Genomic DNA, 20,842 nt, shown 5'->3' with positions numbered 1-20,842 from the left:
GAAGCTTTATGAATCTGGATTGTCATGACTGATCGATGAGGTTGATGCATACGTTTGATGATCCCTGCTGTTTGAGATGTAATATTACACCCATTTAAAGTGGAATATTTTGACACAAAACAGAATAACAAACAAAATAATGAAGTTTTTGGATCACGGTGTAAGAGTTTAAAGCAGCATCAGATGTCAGCAGGAGGGTCTGTCACTAAAATAAGGAAATTGGGATTAAAACTTGTTTGGTTTTTTTTCTTGGGGAGGTTCAGACGGTTGCTGAGTTTTTGGTTTTGTTTTGTTTACAAAACAAATTTAAAAACAAGAATTGCAAACCTTTTTATTGTATTTAGTTTTCTCAAGGAGAGCAAATGTTTTGACATTTGTAAAATAGTTTTTGTTTTTTCCTGCTGTTTAACACAGTTTCACATTGACAGAATACAGTATGCTGATTAAAAACAAGACAAGAAAAATCAACTTTCAAAGGACAAGAACATTCCAGCTTTTTGCAGCTTAAGTTCATACACAACTTCACATCAGCTAACTTTCACCACGATTACAAATCTATGACATACATACAGATTTATTCACCACATGGCTTGACAGTTCTCTTGTAAATTGCATTATGGGAGGGTGTGAATATACGTCACTTCCGGCAAAATGGCAAATCCGTAGAGTTCAGTGCTTCGACCACGCGGTGATGTTTTGTTTTTTTTACCGCCATTAAACACGAAGAAGAAGGGTTTTTTTTTGTTTTGTTTTTTTTTTGCCACAGATGAAGATTTTTGTTACCTGGCTTGGGGTTCCCCCGGAGGAGCTGGGGGAGGTGTGTGTGGATCGGGAGCTGCTGCCCCGCGACCCGACTCCGGATAAAGCGGAAGAAAATGGATGTTTGTGATCAGGTTCCAAAAGAAGCGTCGCTGAACTTCATTAAGTCCCACAGCGTCACCGAGGAAGCGTCACCTTCCTCCTTTCCGGAGGACAAAAACGAGTTAGTTCTTTTTAGTAAAAACAGCTTTTATCGCACTGGTGATAAGTTGTGAAATGATTAATATTTTTAGGTTTTTGTAGACCTTTTTCTACCAGTTTTCATAAGGATACTAAAGAGTAAAGTTGGTCAATCATTTTTATGGTACAAATTTTCATCAATGACCGTAATGATTTTATGTATTTTAGATTTGTTCTGGTCACAATGATTTTGTTTTTTTTTTTTGTTTGTTTTTTTCTTCGTCGTCGTCTTCTTTTTCTTTACCAGGGTACCACCGAGCGCCCTCTGGTGGCTATTCTTGTCGGTGAAAACATCAAAATACATGTAACGGTCGCTTTTTCAAAGGGGTCGGACTCGTCAATAAAGTCCATTTAATACGCATTTGGTTGATGTCAGATCAGCCTGTTGTATAAATCTCATCGTTCCAGGTGATGACAGCTGGAACGATGGTCGTTAGAAGCAAATTAGAGATTGTTTTTTTTTTTTTTTAACTATTATTTTAACCTTGGATGGTATTTTATGTACTAATTGTGCAGTTAATATTATGGATTTAATTACTACTATGGATTTTAACTTTTGATGTGTGCTGTTATGTAGTATTTGTACAAATTTTTTTATCACACGATAAAATATGTTAAAACCAAATCAACTATTTCAGCCCGAGTGTGTTTTCTGCGAGCAGCCAGTCGCGGAAGTACGAATTCTCGCCTTCGGATTCGCCACTTTGCCGGAAGTGACGTGTACCTGCGGCCTTCTATAACTCATTTCAGGAATACCTCCATTTTGGATTTGGTGCGGTGCATGCTGGGATTGTTTGGGGACAAACAGCCTCCCGTGAGCCCGACTGTGTTGTAGACACTGTGATCTAGTAATTAAGTCATAAAACGTCACAGAATCTAATCATTGTACTCATTTGTCATGCCAATGGAGCCTCAGAGGTAAATGGCCGATGATGATGATGATGATGATGATGATGATGATTTTATTTATTTATTTATTTATTTTTCTTTACATGAGGGACCATTAACTTCATCTTGCAGAGCCGGTGACAGCAGCAGCATTTGGAGGAACAATGGTTATAATCCGTCAACTCCCACAACAACACCGAAGATATTAATGGTTATTATTTTCATTTATTTTGTTCTTTACGTGAGGGATCGTAACTTCATCTTGCAGAGCCGGTGACAGCAGCTGCATTTGGTGAAATGATGTTTAATCAGTCAAGTCCCACAACAACATGGAAGATTATTATAATTATCTTTTTTTTTTTTCATTTGGGATGATAACTTCGCTTTACAAACAGGTGAACCGGGAGATATTAATGATTGATTCCACACCAGAGAACCTTTGTGTGCTGCCCCACAGAAAAGACACTTTAATGAGGAACAAATGAAAACTGCACAGTGTGTATCAGCTCAAACATGTCAATGATTAGATTCAGTGGGGTTTTATGATTTAATTACTAGATCACACACAGATCTATAACATGTTGGAGCAGGTGGATGATGCTTTGCTTGTCCCCAAACAATTCCAGCATGCACCGCCCCAAATCCAAAATGGAGATATCCATGAAATGATCTATGGAAATGAGTTTTATGTATTTTTGTTTGTTTTGGTTTGTTTTTGTGATGAGGGTGTTTTATGTATACAGACTTTTATCGCCAAATAAATCTAATATGATCTAACCATGTGTTCCAGATCTGATGAAGAGTTACTGATGGAATGAATTCAGAGCAGCTGGAATGTTGAAAATCATTTTGCCACGTCACAGTTTAAGAATTCACTCTATGTAAGTACAATTCAGTCTAAAGGCACCATGACACTCGAACCTCGCATTGGAACGCAATCTGGCGTGCCAATCGAGTAAACTCGCCATCAGGTTGCAAACTGTGCAAGGCTGTGTGCCAGTGCACAAAGAAAATTTTGAACTGTTCAAAATTTCTGGCGCGCACAAGTTTCATGCCACTTGTGTGAACTAGTCGTGAACTTTGCACAACCTATTTGAAAACTTTGCGTGTCACTGTCTCACTGTGTGCAGTGCATCTGGACTTGAAATTGAGATTATGATGGGATGTTCCATCTATAATAAACATAACTTTACAGATACACTATCTAACTCATAAGAAGCAATGAAAATGCAATGGTGTTACCAATCCTTTTCTATATATATATATATATATATATATATATATATATATATATATATATATATATACGAGGTCTGTGAGAAAAGTAAAGGACCTTATTAATTTTTCAAAAACTATATGGATTTGAATCACGTGTGATTACATCAGACATGCTTGAACCCTCGTGGGCATGCAAGAGTTTTTTCACGCCTGTCGGTTACGTCATTTGCCTGTGGGCAGTCTTTGAGTGAGGAGTGGTCCACCCTCTCGTCGATTTTTTTCTTTCTCATTGTTTAGGAATGGCTCAGAGACTGCTGCTTTGTTTCATAAAAATTTTTTCAAAACCTGTAAGGCTTTTTTTTTATCACAGACCTCGTATGTATATATATATATATATATATATATATATATATATATATATATATATATATATATATATATATATATATATATATATACACAACCCCTGGCAATAATTATGGAATCACCGGCCTCGGAGGATTTTCATTCAGTTGTTTAATTTTGTAGGAAAAAAGCAGATCACAGACATGACACAAAACTAAAGTCATTTCAAATGGCAACTTCCTGGCTTTAAGAAACACTATAAGAAATCAGAAAAAATAATTGTGTCAGTCAGTAACGGTTACTTTTTTTAGACCAAGCAGAGGGAAAAAAAAATATGGACTCACTCAATTCTGAGGAATAAATTATGGAATCACCCTGTAAATTTTCATCCCAAAAACTAACACCTGCATTAAATCAGATCTGCTCGTTAGTCTGCATCTAAAAAGGAGTGATCACACCTTGGAGAGCTGTTGCACCAAGTGGACTGACATGAATCATGGCTCCAACACGAGAGATGTCAATTGAAACAAAGGAGAGGATTATCAAACTCTTAAAAGAGGGTAAATCATCACGCAATGTTGCAAACGATGTTGGTTGTTCACAGTCAGCTGTGTCTAAACTCTGGACCAAATACAAACAACATGGGAAGGTTGTTAAAGGCAAACATACTGGTAGACCAAGGAAAACATCAAAGCATCAAGACAGAAAACTTAAAGCAATATGTCTTAAAAATCGAAAATGCACAACAAAAAAAATGAGGAACGAATTGGAGGAAACTGGAGTCAACATCTGTGACCGAACTGTAAGAAACCGCCTAAAGGAAATGGGATTTACATACAGAAAAGCTAAACGAAAGCCATCATTAACACCTAAACAGAAAAAACAAGGTTACAATGAGCTAAGGAAAAGCAATTGTGGACTGTGGATGACTGGATGAAAGTCATATTCAGTGATGAATCTCGAATCTGCATTGGGCAAGGTGATGATGCTGGAACTTTTGTTTGGTGCCGTTCCAATGAGATTTATAAAGATGACTGTCTGAAGACAACGTGTAAATTTCCACAGTCATTGATGATATGGGGCTGCATGTCAGGTAAAGGCACTGGGGAGATGGCTGTCATTACATCATCAATAAATGCACAAGTTTACGTTGATATTTTGGACACTTTTCTTATCCCATCAATTGAAAGGATGTTTGGGGATGATGAAATCATTTTTCAAGATGATAATGCATCTTGCCATAGAGCAAAAACTGTGAAAACATTCCTTGCAAAAAGACATAGGGTCAATGTCATGGCCTGCAAATAGTCCAGATCTTAATCCAATTGAAAATCTTTGGTGGAAGTTGAAGAAAATGGTCCATGACAAGGCTCCAACCTGCAAAGCTGATCTGGCAACAGCAATCAGACAAAGTTGGAGCCAAATTGATGAAGAGTACTGTTTGTCACTCATTAAGTCCATGCCTCAGAGACTGCAAGCTGTTAGAAAAGCCAGAGGTGGTGCAACAAAATACTAGTGATGTGTTGGAGCGTTCTTTTGTTTTTCATGATTCCATCATTTTTTCCTCAGAATTGAGTGATTCCATATTTTTTTTTTCCCCTCTGCTTGGTCTAAAAAAGTAACCGTTACTGACTGCCACAATTTTTTTCAGAAAGTTGCCATTTGAAATGACTTTAGCTTTGTGTCATGTCTGTGATCTGCTTTTTTTCTACAAAATTAAACAACTGAATGAACATCCTCCGAGGCCGGTGGTTCCATAATTTTTGCCAGGGGTTTTATATATATATATATATATATATATATATATATATATATATATATATATATATATATATATATATATATGCCTCTGAAACATGGACAATCTATAAGAGCCAGGAGAAAAAGCTTAACTCCTTCCACCTTAGATGTCTGAGGAAAATCCTCAACAACAAATGGCAGGAACGTGTGTCCAACTCACGTGTGCTGGAGAGATCAGGCACCACAAGCCTTATCTCCATCTTGAGCAAGCCCAGAATGAGATGGCTTGGTCATGTGCGGCGGATGGATGACTCCTGGATCCCCAAGCAGCTTTTTGTTTGGAGAGCTCGCACATGCACGTCGCCCAGTAGGTTGCCCCAAGCTGCGATACAAGGATGTCTGCAAGTCTACCATGAAAGTCTATGCAATTGACCCGGCTTCATGGGTGATCTCGCATCAGACCGAAGCGTGTGGAAATCAGCCATCCACAGAGCCGATGCCAAGCAATAACAAGACTTGGTAGCAGGTTGGAAAGAGAAATGCCAGCATGACCCTGTCCCTGCTACAGCCGACAGCTACCCGTGCCGGTACTGTGACTGACCGCGCAAGGCCAACATTGGCTGCATAAGCCATGAGAGGAGGTGTAGCGCAAGACCTGCTCACAACTGAGACCATCGTCATTCAACACAAAAGCCAGAGAGATCATGGTGAGGACAGGAAGAGAAATGGTGTTGGGGTCATTTTAAAGGAAGAGTATGTTAAAAGTGTGTTGGAGGTTAAGCGAGTGTCTGACAGGGTGATGAGTGTGAAGTTGGAAATTGAAGGGGTGATGATGAATATCATCAGTGCATATGCCCCACAGGTAGGTTGTGAGATGAAGGAGAAAGAAGATTTCTGGAGTGTGTTAGATGAGGTGGTGGAGAGTGTGCCCAAGCATGAAAGAGTGGTGGACTTCAATGGGCATGTTGGTGAATGGAACAGAGGTGATGAGGAAGTAATGGGCAGATATAGTATCAAGGACAGGCATGTGGAAGGACAGATGGTGGTTGATTTTGAAAAAAGGATGGAAATGGCTGTGGTGAATATCTACTTTAAGAAAAGGGAGGAGCACAGGGTAACATATGAGAGTGGAGGAAGGTGCACACAGGTGGACTACATTCTTTATAGGAGATGCAGCTAAAAGAAATCACAGACTGTAAGGTGGTAGCAGGAGAGAGTGTCACTAGACAGCATAGGATGGTTGCTTGTAGGATGACTTTAGAGGTAAAGAAGAAGAAGAGAGTGAGAGCTCAACAAAGGATCAGATGGTGGAAGCTGAAGGAGGAAGACTGTTGTGTGAAATTTAGCGAGCAGGTGAGAGAAGCACTAGTTGGAGGGAAAGCAATTTTGGACAACTGGAAAAGTACTGCAGATGTGGTGAGGGAGACAGCTAGGACAGTACTGGGTATGACATCTGGACAGTGGAAGGAAGACAAGGAGACTTGGTGGTGGAATGAAGAGGTCCAGGAAAGCATAGGAGAAAGAGGTTGGCGAAAAGTTTTGGGATAGTCGGAGAGATGAAGTACACAGGCGTACAAGGAGATGAGGCGTAAGGCGAAAAGAGAAGTGGCAAAAGCAAAGGAAAAGGCATATTGCGAGCTGTACAAGAAGTTGAATAGTAAGGAAGGAGAAAAGGACTTGTACCGATTGGCCAGACAAAGGGACAGAGCTGGAAAGGATGTGCAGCAGGTTAGGGTGGTAAAAGATGCACATGGTAATGTGCTGACAAGTGAGGAGTGTGCTGAGAAGGTGGAGGGAATATTTTGAAGAGCTGATGAATAAAGAAAATGAGTGAGAGAAAAGGCTGGATGATGTGGTGAGAGTAAATCAGGAAGTAAAAGAGATTAGTAAGGAAGAAGTGAGGGCTACTATGAAGAGGATGAAGAGTGGAAAGGCAGTTGGTCCAGATGACAGTCCAGTGGAGGCATGGAAATGTCTAGGAGAGATGGCAGTAGAGTTTCTAACCAGATTGTTTAATAAAATCTTGGAAAGTGAGAGGATGCCTGAGGAGTGGAGACGAAGTGTGCTGGTTTCTATTTTCAAGAACAACGGTGATGTGCAGAGCTGCAGTAACTACAGAGGCATAAAGCTGATCAGCCACAGCATGAAGTTATGGGAAAGAGTAGTAGAAGCTAGGCTTAGAAAACAGGTGAAGATCTGTGAGCAGCAACATGGTTTCATGTCGAGAAAGAGCACTACAGATGCAATGTTTTCTCTGAGAAAACTGTTGGAGAAGTACAGAGAAGGACAGGAAGAGTTACATTGTGTTTGTGGACTTAGAAAAAGCTTATGATAGGGTGTCAAGAGAAGAGCTGTGGTATTGTATGAGGAAGTCTGGAGTGGCAGAGAAGTATGTTAGGGTAGTGTAGGACATGTACAAGAATAGTCTGGAGAGGTGGAGAAATGCTCTGGAGAGAAGGGGGATGAAAGTCAGTAGGAGTAAGACTGAGTACATGTGTGTGAATGAGAGGGAGCCCAGTGGAATAGTGCAGTTACAAGGAGTAGAAGTGGTGAAAGTAGATCAATCAATCAATCAATTTTTTTTTTTTATATAGCGCCAAATCACAACAAACAGTTGCCCCAAGGTGCTTTATATTGTAAGGCAAGGCCATACAATAATGATGTAAAACCCCAACGGTCAAAACGACCCCCTGTGAGCAAGCACTTGGCTACAGTGGGAAGGAAAAACTCCCTTTTAACAGGAAGAAACCTCCAGCAGAACCAGGCTCAGGGAGGGGCAGTCTTCTGCTGGGACTGGTTGGGGCTGAGGGAGAGAACCAGGAAAAAGACATGCTGTGGAGGGGAGCAGAGATCGATCACTAATGATTAAATGCAGAGTGGTGCATACAGAGCAAAAAGAGAAAGAAACAGTGCATCATGGGAACCCCCCAGCAGTCTAAGTCTATAGCAGCATAACTAAGGGATGGTTCAGGGTCACCTGATCCAGCCCTAACTATAAGCTTTAGCGAAAAGGAAAGTTTTAAGCCTAATCTTAAAAGTAGAGAGGGTGTCTGTCTCCCTGATCTGAATTGGGAGCTGGTTCCACAGGAGAGGAGCCTGAAAGCTGAAGGCTCTGCCTCCCATTCTACTCTTACAAACCCTAGGAACTACAAGTAAGCCTGCAGTCTGAGAGCGAAGCGCTCTATTGGGGTGATATGGTACTATGAGGTCCCTAAGATAAGATGGGACCTGATTATTCAAAACCTTATAAGTAAGAAGAAGAATTTTAAATTCTATTCTAGAATTAACAGGAAGCCAATGAAGAGAGGCCAATATGGGTGAGATATGCTCTCTCCTTCTAGTCCCCGTCAGCACTCTAGCTGCAGCATTTTGAATTAACTGAAGGCTTTTTAGGGAACTTTTAGGACAACCTGATAATAATGAATTACAATAGTCCAGCCTAGAGGAAATAAATGCATGAATTAGTTTTTCAGCATCACTCTGAGACAAGACCTTTCTGATTTTAGAGATATTGCGTAAATGCAAAAAAGCAGTCCTACATATTTGTTTAATATGCGCTTTGAATGACATATCCTGATCAAAAATGACTCCAAGATTTCTCACAGTATTACTAGAGGTCAGGGTAATGCCATCCAGAGTAAGGATCTGGTTAGACACCATGTTTCTAAGATTTGTGGGGCCAAGTACAATAACTTCAGTTTTATCTGAGTTTAAAAGCAGGAAATTAGAGGTCATCCATGTCTTTATGTCTGTAAGACAATCCTGCAGTTTAGCTAATTGGTGTGTGTCCTCTGGCTTCATGGATAGATAAAGCTGGGTATCATCTGCGTAACAATGAAAATTTAAGCAATACCGTCTAATAATACTGCCTAAGGGAAGCATATATAAAGTGAATAAAATTGGTCCTAGCACAGAACCTTGTGGAACTCCATAATTAACTTTAGTCTGTGAAGAAGATTCCCCATTTACATGAACAAATTGTAATCTATTAGACAAATATGATTCAAACCACCGCAGCGCAGTGCCTTTAATACCTATGGCATGCTCTAATCTCTGTAATAAAATTTTATGGTCAACAGTATCAAAAGCAGCACTGAGGTCTAACAGAACAAGCACAGAGATGAGTCCACTGTCCGAGGCCATAAGAAGATCATTTGTAACCTTCACTAATGCTGTTTCTGTACTATGATGAATTCTAAAACCTGACTGAAACTCTTCAAATAGACCATTCCTCTGCAGATGATCAGTTAGCTGTTTTACAACTACCCTTTCAAGAATTTTTGAGAGAAAAGGAAGGTTGGAGATTGGCCTATAATTAGCTAAGATAGCTGGGTCAAGTGATGGCTTTTTAAGTAATGGTTTAATTACTGCCACCTTAAAAGCCTGTGGTACATAGCCAACTAACAAAGATAGATTGATCATATTTAAGATCGAAGCATTAAATAATGGTAGGGCTTCCTTGAGCAGCCTGGTAGGAATGGGGTCTAATAAACATGTTGATGGTTTGGATGAAGTAACTAATGAAAATAACTCAGACAGAACAATCGGAGAGAAAGAGTCTAACCAAATACCGGCATCACTGAAAGCAGCCAAAAATAACGATACGTCTTTGGGATGGTTATGAGTAATTTTTTCTCTAATAGTTAAAATTTTGTTAGCAAAGAAAGTCATGAAGTCATTACTAGTTAAAGTTAATGGAATACTCAGCTCAATAGAGCTCTGACTCTTTGTCAGCCTGGCTACAGTGCTGAAAAGAAACCTGGGGTTGTTCTTATTTTCTTCAATTAGTGATGAGTAGAAAGATGTCCTAGCTTTACGGAGGGCTTTTTTATAGAGCAACAGACTCTTTTTCCAGGCTAAGTGAAGATCTTCTAAATTAGTGAGACGCCATTTCCTCTCCAACTTACGGGTTATCTGCTTTAAGCTACGAGTTTGAGAGTTATACCATGGAGTCAGACACTTCTGATTTAAAGCTCTCTTTTTCAGAGGAGCTACAGCATCCAAAGTTGTCTTCAATGAGGATGTAAAACTATTGACGAGATACTCTATCTCCCTTACAGAGTTTAGGTAGCTACTCTGCACTGTGTTGTTATATGGCATTAGAGAACATAAAGAAGGAATCCTATCCTTAAACCTAGTTACAGCGCTTTCTGAAAGACTTCTAGTGTAATGAAACTTATTCCCTACTGCTGGGTAGTCCATCAGAGTAAATGTAAATGTTATTAAAAAATGATCAGACAGAAGGGAGTTTTCAGGGAATACTGTTGTCTTCTATTTCCATACCATAAGTCAGAACAAGATCTAAGATATGATTAAAGTGGTGGGTGGACTCATTTACTTTTTGAGCAAAGCCAATAGAGTCTAATAATAGATTAAATGCAGTGTTGAGGCTGTCATTCTCAGCATCTGTGTGGATGTTAAAATCGCCCACTATAATTATCTTATCTGAGCTAAGCACTAAGTCAGACAAAAGGTCTGAAAATTCACAGAGAAACTCACAGTAACGACCAGGTGGACGATAGATAATAACAAATAAAACTGGTTTTTGGGACTTCCAATTTGGATGGACAAGACTAAGAGACAAGCTTTCAAATGAATTAAAGCTCTGTCTGGGTTTTTGATTAATTAATAAGCTGGAATGGAAGATTGCTGCTAATCCTCCTCCTCGGCCCGTGCTACGAGCGTTCTGACAGTTAGTGTGACTCGGGGGTGTTGACTCATTTAAACTAACATATTCATACTGCTGTAACCAGGTTTCTGTAAGGCAGAATAAATCAATATGTTGATCAATTATTATATCATTTACCAACAGGGACTTAGAAGAGAGAGACCTAATGTTTAATAGACCACATTTAACTGTTTTAGTCTGTGGTGCAGTTGAAGGTGCTATATTATTTTTTCTTTTTGAATTTTTATGCTTAAATAGATTTTTGCTAGTTATTGGTGGTCTGGGAGCAGGCACCGTCTCTACGGGGATGGGGTAATGAGGGGATGGCAGGGGGAGAGAAGCTGCAGAGAGGTGTGTAAGACTACAACTCTGCTTCCTGGTCCCAACCCTGGATAGTCACAGTTTGGAGGATTTAAGAAAATTAGCCAGATTTCTAGAAATGAGAGCTGCTCCATCCAAAGTGGGATGGATGCCGTCTCTCCTAACAAGACCAGGTTTTCCCCAGAAGCTTTGCCAATTATCTATGAAGCCCACCTCATTTTTTGGACACCACTCAGACAGCCAGCAATTCAAGGAGAACATGCGGCTAAACATGTCACTCCCGGTCTGATTGGGGAGGGGCCCAGAGAAAACTACAGATGAGTTTAAATATTTGGGGTCAACTGTTCAAAGTAATGGAGAGTGTGGTAGAGAGGTGAAGAAGAGAGTGCAGGCAGGGTGGAGTGGGTGGAGAAAGGTGGCAGGAGTGATTTATGACCGAAGACCATCAGCAAGAGTGAAGGAGAAAGTTTACAAGACAATAGTGAGACCAGCTATGTTGTATGGCTTAGAGACAGTGGCACTAACAAAAAGACAGGAGGCAGAACTGAAGATGTTGAGATTCTCTTTGGGAGGGACGAAAATGGACAAGATTAGGAATGAACATATCAGAGGGACAGCTCAGGTGGGACGGTTTGGAGACAAAGTCAGAGAGGCAAGACTGAGATGGGTTGGACATGTGCAGAGTAGGGACCCAGGGTATATAGGGAGAAGGATGCTGAGGATGGAGCCACCAGGCAGGAGGAGAAGAGGGAGACCAAAGAGGAGGTTCATGGACGTGCTGAGGGAGGACATGCAGGTGGTTGGTGAGGCAGAGGAAGACACAGAGGACAGAGGATTGATCTGCTGTGGTGCCCCTAACGAGAGCAGCTGAAAGAAAAAGAAGAAGAAGAAGACGACAGATAACCGATAACTATTAGTATTGATTTGGACGCGATCACATCAGATCACACTGTCGGCTTCTGATAAACCAGTTTCACTTTAAGCACCGCAGGGGCTGCTGGGTAAATTCAAGGGTCACAAACACAAAGAACAAACGAAAAAAGAACAAATAAAAAAATAAAACCCCAAACAGTGTCATCATCTTTCAAAAGCAGTAAAACACAGTATTAGAAGTCACAGTTTATCTCGGTATTAGATACACCGTCATTTACGAACTAAAAGCTGCTGCTTTTTTCGCACACTTTGAACCCTGCAGCTTAAACAACCGAAATACATCCATTAATGCACTGATTGGCAGAATAAAATACACGTAGTAAATATAAATTCTTACAGGGCCTCGACCTCAGACCAGGAGGATCAGTAACAAAATTAGTGCTGCTGGTCCTGACCAGTAGGCTCAAAAAGTATTTCCCTAACCCTGGTGGTTGCCATCCAGGACCCAAGCCGGTTCCGTGGTGTCATGGATACAGTGAAGTGCAGCACTGACACATGCTCCCAGACTTGACTGGACTTATATAAATGTCTGACTCATGCAGAGTTGGAATCTGGCACATAATGTGGTCACCCAGATATGGACCTGAGCTTTCAGGTCAGCTCCTATCAGTTTTCAAATCAGCAAGTGGACTCAGTGTGTTCCAGCTGTTGATGGAGATTGGACATGATTCAAGTCTATAAATTCTGACTCGTGAAGCACATAGTGGACTGTAAGTATAAGATCATCTGAGTCTAGGACAATCCCTGATTTTGGAGAAACCATGGCAGGTGAAGGGTCCAGCGGGGTTGTTTGGTTGCGTCTCTTCTCCCTGCATGTGGTCAATGAGTGGAATCAGTGACCCGAATAAGTTGTCACCGCAGAGAAGCCAGATTAGACAGGCGTAAGAGAAACCAATGTGATTATGAAGCCAGACACTGTGTGTTTGATCAAATGAGTACTGAGAGGCCACCCACAGGTCTTCAGGCCATCAGTCTTCCCACTGTATGTCCACGACTGTTTCTGTCCTGCTCAATAAGTCCACAAGAACATTAAGTGTCACACTCAGCATTCTGCTGCTTGAACTAGTTTAAACATGGATTTTGTGCTTGTGATTTGTTCATGTGCTGTTATTGGTGTTTATTGTAGGTACAGAAGAGGTTGTTGATGAGCAGGAGAACCCAAATCCTGCAGACATTAAAGAGGAACAGGAGGAACTCTGGACTGGATAGGAGGCAGATCAGCTTCCAGAACTGGAGGAGGTTTGGGTTGATGGTGAGGAGGAGGAGGAGGAGGAGGATGCTGTCATCAAGTTCACAGTGACTGGTGTTCATGTGAAGGGTGAAGACGATGGAGAGAAACCTCAGAGCCAATCTGAAAAGAGCAGAAAGGCAGAGCCTCAAGCCAGCAGTTCAGGGCAACACATGAAAACAGAATCTAATGTGGAGAACAGTGGAGTACCAGAACCAGACACAGATGATGTGGATTCAAAGTCTTCTGAAACTGAGACTGAACAAAGTAATTGGACAGAGACGGGTGACGGACAGATGGGTTTAAATGCTCTGAAAAACAATGACATCCCTGAACAAGGTCACAGATGTAACACCAGCGAGAAACTATTCATCTGCGCCGAGTGCGGGAAAGGATTTGGTCATCTGGGCCACCTGAATTACCACATGAGGACTCATAATGAACAGAAACAGTTCAGCTGCTCTGAATGCAGCAAAACCTTCAGATACAAGCACCATCTGAATCAGCACTTCAGACTGCATACGGGAGAGAAACCGTTTCGGTGCTCAGTTTGTGGCGAAGGATTTTCTCAGAGCTCGACTTTGACCTACCATGTGAGATGCCACACGGGAGAAAAACCATACAGTTGCTCTGCTTGTAAGAAATGTTTTATGTTGAAAGGGCAGGTTCTGATACACGAGAGTACACACAGGAGAGAAACCATTTATCTGTTCTGTCTGCAGTAAAGGGTTTACACGTAAAAACATCCTAACAGACTATGACCATCCACACGGGGGAAAAAAGGTTCAGATGCAGCATTTGTGGTAAAAACTACAGCAGAAAGTCAATATTAATAAAGCACAAGTGTGTTTGAACTGGCAGACTCAAAGTGCATATGTGCATGTACGTACTGATTGTTGACTGTCAGTGGTCTTAAACCATGGACACATTGCTATGAAGGTGCCATCACATCATGAATTTTTTTTTGTTAATAGGAAACATTTTTATTCCATCAATGTTCAAATTATATGTGATGTCCAAATGCACTGGGTTGGCGTGGAACAGGCGGGCTGGCATGGTGCACGATGGATGGCTGCATGGGTGTGCATTCTCACTTGTGTTGTGTGTTCTCAGGGTGCAGGACTACCTTGTGTCTCTAAGGTGAATAAGAAGTCTGTGGGTCATATAACTTTCTCTTATCATGCCCCTGTTCTGTGGAACGATCTCCCTGCATCAATAAAACAGATTCTGTGGAGACTTTCAAGTCCAGACTTAAGCTGCACTTATTTTGTCTTTCGTATGGCTAGCATACTGGTACAGTATGTTACTATGCTTTTTACTTTTTAAAATTAATTTGATTAGGAAATGGAGCGGGGCTAGTGGCCGACGATCACCTTAGTATTTCTTCTGGTTTTCTTGTTGCTTAATGCAGACAAATTAAACTGTATTTCTTGTCTTTGAGGCCTGATTCTGTTTTTTTTCTCTCTTTTTGAGGTGTGGCTCCATCCAGGGATGGGAGTGGTGTCTTCTTCTGCAAGCCTCCCATCCTGTGCACCAGCATGGACTCCCAAAAATTTTCCTGTTTTTCGTTTTGTCAATTGTCGGTAGCCCAAGCAGAAAGCCACCCCTTTGATTCTGGTCTGCTTGAGGTTTCTTCCTCAAATCACACTGTTGCCTGTGTGCTTAGCAGGGGTGGTGGCCAAGTGGTTAATGCACTTGGTTTCAGTTCAGAAGGTTCTGGGTTCAAATCCCACCCCTGCCACATTTCTCCATGTAATGTGGAGTTGCGTCAGGAAGGGCATCCGGCGTAAAACCTGTGCCAGTTCAACATGCAGATCCACCTTGGATTTGCTGTGGCGACCCCGAGTGCAAACAAGGGAGCAGCCGAAGGAACTTACTTTTACTGTTGCCTGGGTGCTTGCTTTGGGGGTTGGTAAGGTTAGACCTTACTTGTGTGAATCGCCTTGAGGCAACTTTTTTGTGATTTGGCGCTATACAAATGAAATAAATTGAAATTGTGATTAGCACGGCAAGCATAGGATTAATGGAATTATCTTAGCAGGGAAATTAGCGCAGAAAATCCACTATGGTGATAGTGCAGTTTATGTGGCAGGGAGGGAAATTCTTCAAGTTGAGACTGTGGCCTGTTTCCGCAGACGTGTCCAAAAAATCTTGGAGGGATATGCTTTGCAAACTTGGATGATGTTGAAATTCAGGATGGCACATTGGCTGTTCCAGTAATGGCAAAGATTTCATGTCTGCTACCTAGAACCCACGTGGAATGTCTCAAACCTAAACCTACTTCTAGGCATCGTATATGTGCTACTCTAGAACCACCCCTAAATCCAAACAGTCCAACTGTCAACCCCACTGAGGTCCTTAGACTGGGTCTCATTAACATAAGATCACTGTCCTCAAAATCATTGTTAATTAATGATCTAATTATTGATCACCACTTAGATATGATTGGGTTATGTGAAACCTGGCTTAAACCTATAGCTGTCCTCCCCTTAAATGAGGCCTGCCCACCGGCATACACATTTAGTCATGTCCCTCGTGATGCGAAGCAAGGCGGGGGTGTTGCTCTTATTTATAAATCTAGGTTTAGTTTATTAGCTGTTGGGGGGGGGTCACAAATAAAACTCATTTGAACATCTGACTCTCCACTCTGCCCACGATGCTACGCATTGCCAAGGTCAGAAGAATAAAAATCAGCCTTATTAATTTGTCACTGTATATAGGCGCCCTGGCCCATACTCTGAATTCCTAGATGAACTTGGTGCATTCATCTCTAACTTGTCGACTAGTGCAGATAACATTCTGATTATTGGTGACTTTAACGTTCATATAAATAAGCCTTCTGATCCCCTCTGCAAATCATTTATGTAAATTATGGATGCTTTAGGATTTCAGCAATGCATTCAGGACTCAACGCACATTAGAGGAAATACCCTGGATTTGGTTCTTGTTCATGGTATTGCTGTCAGGAATATTGACATCATGCCTCTTACATCAGTGGTCTCTGATCACTCACTTATTAGGTTTACAGTTTCGCTGCAGTGTTTAGTGGACCAACAACCTTATTTATCACTGCGGCAATGTATCAACTCAACTAAGACTGAACTTGAAGCTAGACTGCCTGATATTTTAGCTTCACGTTTGGAAAATGCCGAATCAGTAGACAGTCTTGTGGATAGTTTAAACTCAGTGCTCAAAACTACACTTGTTGTGATTGCGCTACCTTTATTAAAACCAGCCCCCCCCCAACACACAGTCATCTTGGTTCAATAATTACTTGCGTGACCTCAAGCAGAAGGCTAGAAGTGTAGAACGGAACAGGTGTAGTTGCCACCGTGACACCACTTTTTCCAGAAGTTTAGAGCAAAATGAAAGATTTGATATCGGCCAATAGTTTTTCAATACACTAGGGTCAAGATTAGGTTTCTTAAGTAATGGTTTAATCACTGCAGATTTGAAACATTTGGGAACAGATCCAGTAGTTAAAGAAAGATTAATAATTTCCAGCACAGTCAGCCCAAGAGTGGGCCACAGGTCCTTAAACAGTTTTGTTGGTATAGGATCAAATAAACAGGTTGTGCTTTTTGTTGACGTTACGAGTTTTGTCAGCATGCCTAGTGAGATACTGTCAAATTCTGTAGGGTGTAGTGGCTGGGTTAAGGCATGCTGGGATATGTTTCACCTAATGTCTTCTATTTTATTTATTCTATTAGCGGACATAGGGCAGAGAATAATAATGATGTCATGGTTAATGCATTTTATGAGCACATAATAGATATCAAGGCCATGTTTTTACTTTTTACTGACGGGTCGAAAGATCCTGATACGGGAGCAGCTGTTGTTGTCCAGAGCTGGAATATTGAGTTATACGAGAGAGCGTGAGATTTCGAGTGTGTTTACAGTGGAGCTGTTGGCTATTTTAATGTCAGTCTGGTGGGCAGCACAGATTTATCATCATACAGTGTCGGTGTGCTGTGACTCTCTCTCAGCTATCAGTAGTATTGGGACAGGATCATCCAGGTGTTTATCTATGACATTCTTTAGGTGATTAGGGACGTGGCAAGGAAAGGAGTGGCGGTAACGTTGATGTGGGTTCCAGCACATGTGAGTAGTCCAACAAATGAGAGGGTGAACAGGATGGCCAGAAAAGCTGTGGCAAAGGAAAACATAGTCATCAGTGTCAATCTTTCCAAAGCAGAGGGCAAAGGTATCGTATGGAGAGAAATTAACCTACAATGGCAAAAGTGTCGGGAACAGGAGGTTAAGGGTAGACATTTATTTTCAATAGCTAATAGAGTGACAAATCCACTGAATAATTGTGTAAGATAAGGGTGGACAAGAAAGTAGGAAGTCACTATTACTAGATTGAGAATCACATACACATTCTTGAATAGTCTTCTCTTCCTCTTAAGGAAACACTAGGATGACCTGAGTTTGGAGTGTCAGCAGCCAGAGACAGTGGAGCCTGTCCTCATGTACTGTGAGAAATATTCCAGGGAAACGCAAGAGCTTCTGTCAGAATTTAGAAGGACAGGTCTGGATAGAGTTTCTGTGGGCAGTATTTTGAACAAGGGTTCAAGTGGGAGTGGGAAGTCGTGGTTTTTTAAATACCCGAAAGACACTGGACTCAAAGAGGATTTAGTAGAACTGTGATTGACTGAGGCAGCAGGTGGCAGCAATGCACCAAAAGGATGCCGGCTGCCTTTAAACGCCAAAGAAGAAGAAGAAGAAGAACGAACGAAGAAGAAACCAACATGGTGACGGTTCGCGCTTTTGTTTTGTTGAGTTTTGATGAAAAAAATCGTTTTTTCTTTTCGGTCTTCTCGTATTGGAGCAGAGCTGTAACATCGGAGTGTTTGGAGGCCGAACCTGGTCCCGCTGCTTCACGGTTAGTGACGTCACTCGTTTCTTTATAGACTTTAAACGCCCCCCCCCCCTTTTTTTTATTTAAATATTTCACTTTCATCTCGTCATTATGTTTGTGGTATTTCTGTCTTTTTTTTTTTTAATTTCACTTTCGTCATTCTGTTTCTGGCATTTCTGTGTTCTGTGTAGATGTTCCTCTCAGGGAACTTTATAACTAATAATCATTCTGATGATTATTGATTGTAAAATCCTTCCAGTGTTTTCTGGGTCTGCCATGCTTGTCTTCTCAGTCACGCGTCCCTGGAGATCTGTTTTTGTTTCACTTCATTCCTTTTGAAAATGTTTGCTTTCATGTCCTTGTTTGTCTTCTCACTTCTCTCCAGGTGTTTCCTGCCTCTGCTGGAATAAAAATGTCTCTGGTTCAATGCTCAGTAGGTCTTGGAAAGAGGAAGCATCCGCTGAATCAGCAGGTAGACCAAAAAAAAACAAAACGAGTCATTTGTCTTGCGTGTTCCTCTTGTGTCTTTCTGCTTCAGTGGGTTTTCTCTGCTTGAAGCTTCCAGCCAGGACATGTGTAATTCCTGGCAGCACCACCACTGAAAAAGAAGGAGATCGAGATGTGCATTGGCAGTCTGGAAGTGCCGGAGAGGCGGAGTCGAAGAGGCCGCGCCTGGAGAGGTTGGTGTCTTATGTTGTGTCCTTCCTCCGTTGTGTTGTTGGTGGTGTTTGCAGTCTGCAGTCCCCCAGCTGTGACTGCAGGTACTTGCAGTCACAGCTGGGGGACAGACTGCTGGTTTCTCTGAACTTTCATTCACTGTTTTTTGGACAGCTCTCTTGGTCTTCAGTCAGAAAATTAAGTCAGATTGAATCAGATTAGCAGTAAATCTGGATGAAGTGGAGGTGTGAACAAAGCCATAAAGAACATAATGTGTTTGATAGCTGGAAATGTCCACTTTTCGTAAAGACACCATATTTGTTTTGATATAATGGCTGAGTGGATCCTTGTCATTTGATTGGTGCTTTGTATGTCACATGACATGGATTATTCATCCCATTTGTGTTGCATTAAATTTCGAGTACAAATTTGGTTCCATACGTTTGGTACTATTGCACTCTGCGCACACGCACCTACACACGCAAACAAATCAACTGTGCTGTAAGCCGTCTGACGTGATTTTTTTTTTTTTTTTCTTCTTGCTGCACTGAGGAAATATGGTCTAGTGATTAAGCACTGGGCTTGAGACCAGACAATCCTCGGTTTGAATCCCAGCCTGACCATAAAATCAGTAAGGGCCCTTGGGCAAGGTCTTTAATCCCCTAGTTGCTCCTGACATGTAGTGAGCGCCTTGCATGGCAGCAGCCTGACACTGGGGTGAATGTGAGGCATTGATGTGTAAAGCGCTTTGAGCTTCTGATGCAGATGGAAAAGTGCAATATAAATGCAGCCCATTTACTAATTTACTAGTAATCAGTAATTGGATTACTTTTTCAAAGTAACTGTGGCAACACTGTGCACGTGTTAGTGCTAAAAACATCATCTTTCTGTTTAATAACTCAAAAATGAGCAAAGATACAGATGTACAATTTTGTATTCTAGTTATTGGCCATAAATACATAATTTTCTGAAAGATTGAACCAAATCTTGGAGTACTTTGGTGACTTTTTGTGAAAATGGGAATAAATTTGTGCAGCCCATGATGTCAGAGGGAAGAGGAGGGGAGCTGGGCCTGGCCTAATAAAAGATTTGACAGGATCGTCTGTAAATATGCAGAGAGCTGCCGGTTAGTTTGATGCTGCTGATAAATGTTTTACCAGCATGCTGCTGCATGGAACCTGGTGCAGTGGCCACACTGATGGACTAGGTGGTGCCAGAGAACAGGAGTTGGTGGGGACACAGTGTGATGAACAGGAGGCAGCAAACCATTGATTCATTGAATTCTTTTTTCCACAGAACTGACAAGGCGACAAGACTGACCAATCGAGAGAAAGCTCCCGAGTCGTGTGATTCAGCAGGAAGTGCAGCAGGTGTGTCGCATGTCCATTATTGTTCTGTTTGTCCACAGCTGGGGTACGAAGGCAAAATACTGTCCAGATACCTTTGACCCCGAGTGTGTCGTCTCCAGCTGGACATGTGACTGATGTGTCCAAACACAGATATCAGATATATTAAAAAAGAAATCAAACTGGAATAAATCCATAAAATGCTTTTTGAGGAGTCTGGAGCATTTGCTTATGATAGTCATGATGTTGAATCATCCCCAGTTTGCAGATGTCAGTCATGCTGAAGGATGATGTTTCTGTACGAAGGACATATTCCTCAGTATCTCATCCACTGTTTAAAGACGCTCAGCAATACATACAGGAATTACTTGTGAAGGGTTGGATTATAAAGTCAGAGTCCTCCTGTGCTGCCCCAATAGTGTGTGACCAAAAGAAGGATGGAACATTACAGTTGTGTATTTATTATCGCATGTTGAACCAGAAGACCTCCACTGCTCAGGATACAAGATTTGACAGCCACCTTGGGAGGATACTCCTGGTTCAGTTTTCTGGACCAGGGCAAAGACTGCCATCAGGGCTTCATTGCTAAGGGTCCATACTTCTGTCCGCGTCTGTAACTCTGTGGAGGCTCTATGAAT

General features: G+C 41.5%; 2 protein-coding genes and 1 long non-coding RNA gene across 3 annotated transcripts in view; all 3 read left to right on the top strand.

Annotated features, from left to right (window-relative positions):
• Positions 1–786: 786 nt before the first annotated feature.
• Positions 787–13,358, top strand: LOC117511359. The gene is made up of 3 exons (XR_004560936.1): positions 787–982; positions 2,678–2,768; positions 13,239–13,358. It is a non-coding gene; the product is annotated as an uncharacterized LOC117511359 (long non-coding RNA).
• A 28-nt stretch (positions 13,359–13,386) lies between these two features.
• Positions 13,387–14,446, top strand: LOC117511356 (gastrula zinc finger protein XlCGF49.1-like). Its single transcript, XM_034171396.1, has one exon. The coding sequence runs from the start codon at positions 13,514–13,516 to the stop codon at positions 14,063–14,065; it is 552 nt and encodes a 183-aa protein (XP_034027287.1). The 5' UTR covers positions 13,387–13,513; the 3' UTR covers positions 14,066–14,446.
• Positions 14,447–18,078: 3,632 nt separating this feature from the next.
• The window catches only part of ciz1b (cdkn1a interacting zinc finger protein 1b), a 32,075-nt gene continuing 29,311 nt past the window's right edge, over positions 18,079–20,842 (top strand). Inside the window, exons 1-4 of the mRNA XM_034171386.1 lie at positions 18,079–18,225; positions 18,587–18,673; positions 18,760–18,881; positions 20,155–20,228. Of these exons, the coding sequence (XP_034027277.1) occupies positions 18,614–18,673; positions 18,760–18,881; positions 20,155–20,228 (256 nt within the window). The 5' untranslated portion in view covers positions 18,079–18,225; positions 18,587–18,613. The remainder of the gene's footprint in view (positions 18,226–18,586; positions 18,674–18,759; positions 18,882–20,154; positions 20,229–20,842) is intronic.

This window comes from Thalassophryne amazonica, chromosome 5 (genome assembly GCF_902500255.1).
Source record: "Thalassophryne amazonica chromosome 5, fThaAma1.1, whole genome shotgun sequence".
In the NCBI taxonomy this organism is placed as follows: Eukaryota; Metazoa; Chordata; class Actinopteri; order Batrachoidiformes; family Batrachoididae; genus Thalassophryne; species Thalassophryne amazonica.
This window is presented reverse-complemented; position numbering and strand designations above follow the sequence as displayed.